Source organism: Sardina pilchardus, chromosome 10 (assembly GCF_963854185.1).
Source record: "Sardina pilchardus chromosome 10, fSarPil1.1, whole genome shotgun sequence".
In the NCBI taxonomy this organism is placed as follows: Eukaryota; Metazoa; Chordata; class Actinopteri; order Clupeiformes; family Clupeidae; genus Sardina; species Sardina pilchardus.
Genome location: NC_085003.1, coordinates 23,973,991 through 23,982,644, shown reverse-complemented (window position 1 = coordinate 23,982,644; position 8,654 = coordinate 23,973,991). Strand labels below are relative to the sequence as shown.

At 47.5% G+C, this 8,654-nt stretch overlaps 1 protein-coding gene across 1 annotated transcript in view; it reads left to right on the top strand.

The window, feature by feature from the left end:
* The window catches only part of LOC134093443 (neuron navigator 2-like), an 8,669-nt gene extending 523 nt beyond the window's left edge, over window positions 1–8,146 (top strand). Inside the window, exons 2-6 of the mRNA XM_062546494.1 lie at window positions 4,607–4,724; window positions 5,173–5,225; window positions 5,827–5,899; window positions 6,253–6,487; window positions 7,957–8,146. Coding sequence (XP_062402478.1) covers window positions 4,607–4,724; window positions 5,173–5,225; window positions 5,827–5,899; window positions 6,253–6,487; window positions 7,957–8,146 — 669 coding nt within the window. The remainder of the gene's footprint in view (window positions 1–4,606; window positions 4,725–5,172; window positions 5,226–5,826; window positions 5,900–6,252; window positions 6,488–7,956) is intronic.
* Window positions 8,147–8,654: the final 508 nt, after the last annotated feature.

Sequence of the window (8,654 nt, the reverse complement as noted above, 5' to 3'; positions counted from 1 at the left end):
GTCATTGAGTTATTGGTGGCTTCTGATCTTCTTTGCTATTGATGCCACATTTTACAGTGCTGTGGCCAGTGGCCTTTTGCATGTTTGTTTATCAACAAAGCTCTGATGTCTGTGTTTCCGAGGTTGTTTAGTGAATGGAATGAAAATGTATCAGTACAGTGATATATCAGCTACTGAGTGCAGGCATGTGGTTGATGTTCTGAAATAGCCAGGCTGCAGTAGCTAGCTAGTGGATTAAGCGTGTATTGGTGAGTGTGGTCTAGAGGAAGTGCATTTGCAGTAGTCAGTGGAATGTACACCTGCTGTGGTTTGTTAAGTGGTTTTTGCACAGGTGTGATTTCACCTTTTTGCCCTTAACCTGTGGCACAGCTGTGGAACAGTTGAGATGCTGGCTGGCCTCTGCGACTCGGGCCATTACAGACCGTGTCCACAAGGCCAGTGTGCTTACGTGCCTGACCACAGATGCTAGGCATTTATAATTTACATAGCCACCGGTGCACCCCATTGCTGTGTCGGGAGTTAGGCAACCCCTGCGGCTTCGATGGCGATGTGTGTGTGTGTGTGTGTGAGAGAGCGGAGGAGCCAATGGCTGTGGCTCCGTTTCCCTTCCACAGGTCCAGCTAAGGCCCCTGGCAGCCAATGGCTGTGGCTCCTTTCCTCCTTCAAGTCCAGCGGAGGCCCCCGGGAGCCAAGAGGGATGGGGGGTGGGGTGGGGTGGGGTGGGGTGGGGTGGGGTGGGGCGGTGGGAGGGGAGGGGGAGGCCACAGGGGCCACTGCAGCATACGGCGGGGCGGATGAAAGGCAGTCTGCCGGCCTTGTCATTAGCGCGCGCTGGCTGGTGGTTTTTCTGCAGGGCTGTAGTTTGACGCTGGTCTACCGCACTGCATGCAGGGCTCGAGGGCCCATGTGCGCTCGCTCGCTCGCTCACTCTCCCCGACTGGCCCCGGGCCCCTCCAAGCTCCGGGAGGGAAGACGCGAGGCACTAATATAAAATAATATTGTTACAGCAAAAAAGAAAATTGTCCACCCTTCTAAAAAATGAAAAATCCGGCTCAGTTTCCTGGCGTGGCGGACTGGAAAAGACGTGCTTGAGAGGAAGGAAGGTCCTTGTGGTGTTTTGCTGTTGCTCTAGCAGAGGTTTGGATTGGTGCGCTGGTGCCTAAAGCAGTCTCTAATTGATATCTTCACCATGTAATGTTGACAGGTCGAGTTAATGTACCTTGACAATAAAAACGTCAATTTCTTATGGACCTCTGTTAAATCGGAGCTATAAACTAGTCGTTCTTACAGAAACGGGGAGGCAAGATTGCGCTTGAAACATCAAGATGTGCGTAGATGAGTGGAAAAATAAGCTAATAAAAAAGATTGAACTGCTGGTGTAAGAAGTCCTGTCAGCCATCTGCCCTGAGTCTTTTGTTTTGATGAAAGCTGTGCAGCTGATGATGGGAGTCCAGAGTGGTTAAGGGTGGCGATGGTCAGCCCAGTACACTCTGTTCAGCTCAGCCCTCACAGAAGGCCATGGAGAACAGATTCATTTCATCCTATAATGCAAATATATGTGTGTGTATGTGTGTGTGTGTGTGTGTGCGTTTGTGCGCGCACATGCGTGTGTTTGTGTTTGTTTGTTTGTTTGTTTCTGTGTGTGTGTGTTTGTTTGTGTGTGTGTGTGTGTGTGTGTGTGTGTGTGTGTGTGTGTGTGTGTGTGTGTGTGTGTGTGTGTGTGTGTGTGTGTGTGTGTCTGTGTTTGTGACTCATGGCCCATGGGAATCGTCCCGTGAGGTCCCACCACCTGGTCTGAGCAGGTTTGTTCCGAGCTTAGAGGGGATTTATCTGGACCACTTCTTCTTCACTCTCCGTAACATGTGCGCACACACACACACACACACACACAAACAAAAATGCACAAAGATGCAGCTGCCCGCCTCGCGACGCTTTGAGACGTGGCCAAGTGCCACCACCTCCCTCGCCACAGGCCTAAGTAAAAACTGCCCACAGCAGCAAGCAGCTCATGATGATGATTATTACAAACACATGCCCGCTCGCCCGCCCGCTTGCCCGCCCGCTTGCCCGCCTCCCTGCTCTGCCCGCTCTGCCCGTTTGGCAGCTGAGAGGAGCCCCTGTCGCGGGCACAGGGACGGAGCGGTGCGGTGCAGTGCTTCCCCGTCTGCCGTCTGCTGCAGCTGGGAGCCTGTGGGTAGAGCACGCCCCTGGGCATCCCTGGATCTCCCGGGCCAGAGGCAAGCCTGCTCTCACTGGCAGGATGCATTTCAGGCACCGGGCGCGCCACTGAAGCATAGAGATAGTTTTAGAAGACTGGTCTAATTGGTTTGAATCTACACGGCACTACTGTCAGGGATAGCCAGTTCCATCGATTGATCGCTGATTGTTGCAACATACTGTACGTTCTGTGAATGAAAGGCTTCAGTTGTGTACCTGGTGTAACCTGCTTATCAGAGTGCCTGGTCTTGATGACCGAACACTGAATTGAGTCTGTATGAATGGGACATGAGGCATGGTTATGGTGTTATGGTTATTCTATATAGCAGTTGCCCTTTGTCCAGAGCGACTTAGAGAATATGAACCTTACGATAGTTAAAAATAACAGCAAGCAGTTTTTAAAAGTTGGTAAGCCAACATTAAGCAAAATAGTAAAATAACAATAATGTCAATACAATATCAAACATCAATGTTGAAAATAAACAAATAGCAAAAGAAATGTTGAATGTAGCCTACAGTAAAGCTGTGATTTTTGAATATATAAATGCAGGGATAGGCAGTGCTTGGAGAAAGGATCAGGGAAGATGGAAAGTGGTCAGCGACTGGGGATGACCGTGGCCATGTCACGTCCGCTCTTAACATGAGTACCATCACTGACCTCTGACCGACTGGCACACATTAGCTGTAGGGGACTTGGACCCTCTCACACGCACACTCTGCTGCCACCTTGTGGTGGTGATGAACGGAAGCGCAGTCATAAATGTCACAAATCTTAAGATTCATTCAATGGGATGGTTCAGTCCACTATGAAGGATTAAATATGTGTCCTAAATTGAATTCTCGTTGTTTATTTTATCTAACATTGCACTTTTCATAATCCGGAAGCTCTACAAAAATACTACTTGGTTTTCACTGTCAGCCAGATGTATTGGCAAATTGTTGACAGTTCTTAATCTGTCAATATTTACAGAGATTAACTAAATTTATGGTGTAAGATTCTTTTCCCTCTGTGAAATATTGCAGATGGTGAGATTGTAGTCCCCCCCTCCCTCACACACACACACACACACACACACACACACACTTCACAGCATCTTTGCAGCCACTGGGCATTCAGTTTTAATGTTGGAGCAGCAGGCCACCTCATGCAGAACGCAGCCACTACAAGGGCACTGGGGCATCTTTTTATAGGATTTACTTTTTGGATTGACAAAAGGTCCAGCAGACACATGTGTATCTCAGCATCCATCCATCCAACCACATACAGTACAGTATACGCTGTGTGTTGCGAGGAATTCAAGTAGTTAATTAGACATTAATAGCTTTGTTGAAAGCAATGGAGTCTTTCTCCAATAGAAGAGCTAACATGAGGACTTACATTTTCGGGGACGCTGTGACATTTGTTTCCTTCCTCCCTTTGCTTACTTCCAGATTTGTGTGAGAGGTTGGAGTTCCTGTAGCATGAAGGACCTCTGTGGCCCTATCTGGGGTGGTGGTAGCATAGTGGCTAAGGAGCTGGGTTAGCATGCAGTAGCCTGTGGGTTCAATTCCCGGCTTCCACCGTTGTGCCCTTGTGCAAGGCACAAAGTTTCTGCTAAATTAATAAATGTAAATGTACACACACACACATACACACACATGCACACGGCAGTGTGTGTGTATCCTCCTCCTCACCTGAGCCTCTGACCACTCTGCCCAGTAACGGTCCGCTTCCTGCCCGCCAAGGCAGAAGGAGATGCCCAAAAGAAAGGGGCCAATTACCCACAGTGACCTCTGGATTACTACTGCAGTCCGATTTACTCCAGAGTGCTCGTAGGGGGATGAAGTGTGTTTCTATCTTAATCTGTGGTGATGTCATGCGGCGTGTCCCATTCAGGGGGCCTCTGCAGCCTCTGCCGTGGCTTGCTGTCGCTCCTTCTCTCTCTCTCTCTCTTCTCTCTCTCCTTCTCTCTCTCTGTTCTCTCTCTCCCTCTCTCTCTGTCTCACTCTCTCTCTCTCTCTTACTCTTAATGCCACGGCAAACCTCACTCGTGCTCAGTGGCCCGAATTTGAAACGAGAGGAAAGGGGAGATGGCAGCTCCTGGAAAAGCAAGTTCTATTTTGCACTTTACCAGTCTGACATCATTCTGGATTTGTCTTCACTTCTGTGTGTGTGTGTGTGTGTGTGTGTGCATGTGTGGTTAAACGTGGTTGCCTGTGTGTAAATGAATGTGTGGTGCACGTGTATATGTGAATGTGTGTGTGCGTGTGTGTGTGTGTATGTCTCTGTGTGTGTGTGTGTGTGTGTGTGTGTGTGTGTGTGTGTGTGTGTGTGTGTCTCAAGAAGTGGGGAGCTCTGCTGCTCCGCTGAGTTGACTGCAGGGTCTCTTGTCTGGTGTGTTTGAAACAGATTTACACAGACTGGGCGAACCACTACTTGGCTAAATCGGGCAACCAGCGCCTCATCAAGGACCTCCAGCAGGATGTGGCAGACGGAGTTCTGCTGGCTGAGATCATCCAGGTCGTGGGTAAGAGACCTCACACTGCTCCTCCGCTCTTACGAGATTTCATGGCTCTATTTGACATTTTCTTTCTCGGAACGAGGAAATTAGTATTTATTATACACGTCACTTTATTTGAGCCTTGAAGTATGCAGACACTTTTGAAGTTGTAGTTGAGTTGAGTAACTGTGAATGTGCTCCCTTGTTGGTGAGGCGCTTTTTTAGTTCTGTGAAAGGATTAATGTGTGGTGGCTTTTCCCAGTCCAATGCTGGGCAACTGTTGTTGTTTACTGTCATGAAAAAATGAGAATGAGCACTGTGACTGAGGATGTTTATGAGATCAGCATAATCATGACGGAGACAGATCCAATTTCTCTGTTGACATTAAATGGCAGTAAGTGACTGAATAGCATCAAGCAGTGAACACGAGTGAAGCCATCATGTTTATCTTCCTCTACCTTTCAATCCCTCCAAGCAAATGAGAAGATTCAAGACATCAATGGATATCCGCAGAGCCGCTCTCAAATGGTAGGTCATCACTCATCAGCCTCCCCGTGGAATCATTAACATAACGATAGGTATCAAAGACGGGATGACACTCATGCAACATCTGATCAGAGCATTGTCCTCTCTGAGGTCCTCTGTGCTCACCTCTGACCTGGCTTGTTACTGTATCGTATTGACAGCTGTTATTTGCCCTGCCAAATCACTGTATGCTTCACGGAGCTCTGTTTTATTTACAGTTAGGTCTTTGAACACAGTGGGCATGCAATCAGGATGTTTTTTAATGGTATGGCACCCCACGGAGTGCCATCTGCCTCCTCATGCCCCCCCCCCCCCCCCCCCAGACCCCCCCCTCCTCCTGCTGGGTTGGGTTACTTACCCAGCTGAGGAACAGTCAGAGCTCTAGATTAATGCACTGTGCCTATCGATACTATCCCTAATAATTTTCTCCAAATAAAGAAGGGAAATTGAGATGATCACTTTCCCTAACACCCTCCACACCATCCCTGGATGCTGATATCAATCAATCAATCAATCAATCAAAAAGTGGATAATTGGCTGTTGTTTATTCCTCAGCCCTCTGTTAGCTTCATGTGATGTAGCTGTGTCTCTGTCTTCTCCTCAGATTGGAAACATTGAGGCTTGTCTGGGTTTTCTGGCTGATAAAGGGGTGAACATTAAGGGACTCTGTGCAGAAGGTAGGTTTTGGGACAGGTTCACTGCTGCTGTAGAGTTGTATATGGATGGATGTTGGTCTGTCAACTAGGAGATGTCTTCTGGCTACAGACATGTCTGCTGAGTTTGAAACTTGCCCTTAATGTCTTCTAATAAATCAGTAAAGTCAGACACTGAAGGGCATTATTATAATGTCTGGACCAACATCTGAGATATCATCCTGGTTTGGTCTGTGCTTGTGCTCAATTGTAATTTATAGGTTCTTGTACTAGGCCTGTATTATAGTTTGTGGACATGCTATAAAACGATAAATACCAGGGCAATATCATCATGTTTATAAAACGTTCGTCTCCCTAATGGCCTGTTTGTTCCGCAGAGATCCGTAATGGGAATCTGAAGGCCATCCTCGGCCTGTTCTTTAGCTTGTCGCGCTATAAGCAGCAGCAGAACCAGACCCAAAAGCCCACCGCTCAGACCCAGCGGCCTCACAGCCCTGCCCAACCGCCGCTCACCAATGCTGGGCAGACTCAGCAGGGGACCCCCTGCCCCATCCACAGCCACCAGGGCCCCACCAGTCCTGCTCTGAAAGCTCACACAGACATGACATCCAGGTGCCACCTTGACTTGATGTTCACCATTGTGCTTATTGTAGTGGAGGGAATACAGCCGAATCATTTGCATTTAACCATGGGAATTTCATTCAATTTTAAAGTACATATAAATTACATTGACCTTATATTTACATTTCATTAGCTGCAGCAAGATGTATCCATAAGATGAAGGAACAGTTTCTGAAAGTGCTTAAGAACGCTAATCTGATGTAGCCAGACTGTTAATTTATTTTCAAATGAGCCAGATAGAAACATGTGTTCCATTCAACCTAGCCTGGAAGTCAGCCCGAATTTACTCAACCCACGAAATTGATCAAATGCCTTAATCAAGAACGCTTTTTTGTACATTTTCAAACTTAAGATATTGTTTTATTGTTCCAGTGACTTAGCAGACTTTATTCATAGGCCTGTCAGGGGTTTGTCTGAGGTTGTGAGGGAGTGAGCAATGGAAGTGTTACTATCCATGCTATACTTACTATACTGTAACTCTATGCGCTGTATGTCAGAGTAAGTCTATGCACTGTATGTTCGAGTGAAGCGTGCGCTGTATGTTAGAGTAAATCTATGTGCTGTGTCTTTTTGAGCAAATCTATGCGCTGTATGTTAGAGTGAAGGGTGCACTTAAGACTTCCACAGGGAGCCTCTTCATCCCTGTAATTCTCCTGTCTCTTTCCCCTGCCTGTGTCCCTGTGTTTCTATTTCAGGCCACAGCATGTCTTCTCCACCAGCTTTGAATGTTGAACTCTGTGGCACATAGCCTAACTTTTCCCCAAACCAAATCTGTGCATATTGCATGTTGCTGTGTTACCTGCTCTCTTTGTTGACTGCCTCTGTCATCTCATCCCTGTTTTTCCTCTCTCTCTCTCTCTCTCTCCCTTTCTCTCCGTCTCTCTTTCTCTATGTGTTGTTCTTTTCCTCCCTCAGTCGTTCATCCAAGGATTCCACTCAGACTAAGAGGCCCAGGCTCTCTGTTGCTCAGAAAAAGACCTCTAGGTCAGCCCTCTCATCTCTTCTGTCCGTTTCCTTTTCTTTCCAACCCCCTTTTCGAAAGTCTCTTGCAGTGTCCTCAAACCTCAAAGTACTCCTTCGTGTGTGTGTGTGTGTGCTTCTCCATTGTTGTCAGGCTCATTGCAATGACCCTAATGCTGTACTGCCCCCTGTTGGCATAATATAGCTACTGAATGCCATCCCTCCATTTATGCTTGTAGCCTGCAGGGCAGGTATACAGTGCCTAGGTTTAAAAGTCAGCCATAATACAGGGCCTCCCAAAGGATCACATGAGTGCTGTTTGTTTACTCTGCTGAAATCACAGCCCAGATATATAAAATGCAGGATGTCACCATTCGATTGTATGTTTGTCAATTGAAGATGTGTGAAGAGACGAATCGGGGGGATTGGGGTCACATGAGGGTTCAGAAAGATGAAGACGAAGGCTGATCTCTCTTTCTCTCCCTCCGTCCTTGCTGCAGGCTACCTGGCCTATCAGCGCGGGCTGGAGAGGGGAGGCTGCGTGGGGCCAGTGGGGCGGGCAACCGACGCAGCCAGAGCTTCAATCACTTCGACAAGGCCAGACCCCCCCTCAGCACCCCCACCACCACCACCACCAGCAGCAGCAGCAGCCATGACAGAGGTGAGGGGGGCATGGAGGTGTGGGTCTAACTTCACAGCACTGGAGTCCCAACACTCGTTATTAGCTCATTAGCCGTCAAACCCCAGAGTTAGATCATTAGAGGATACAAACTCTTTTCTTTTCTGTACATACAATAGCCCAGCTCTGGCTCTGTTAGCCTAGCTTAGCATTATTCACTGGAGGTCAGGGGTGTAGTGCAGGCTAAACACGAGTAAACGCAGTTTATCCACCTCAATTTCAGAAATAGAGTTTATCCATCTCTTATTAGAATTTATCCACCTCTCAAAAGAGTTTATTCACCAATTGCAACTTTTACCATTCAAAAATCAAACTGTATTATCCACATTCACAATATGTGCACTCATTAACACTCTAGTGAACCATTTAATACCACTGGTATTGATATAGACATTAGATACTAGCCTGCATCATCAAACACGTTCTGAATGCCTTTTTAAAAAATCCGATACCGCATGGCGCAGACCACCTCACCGAGATCACATGGCGCAGACCACCTCACCGAGATCACATGGCGCA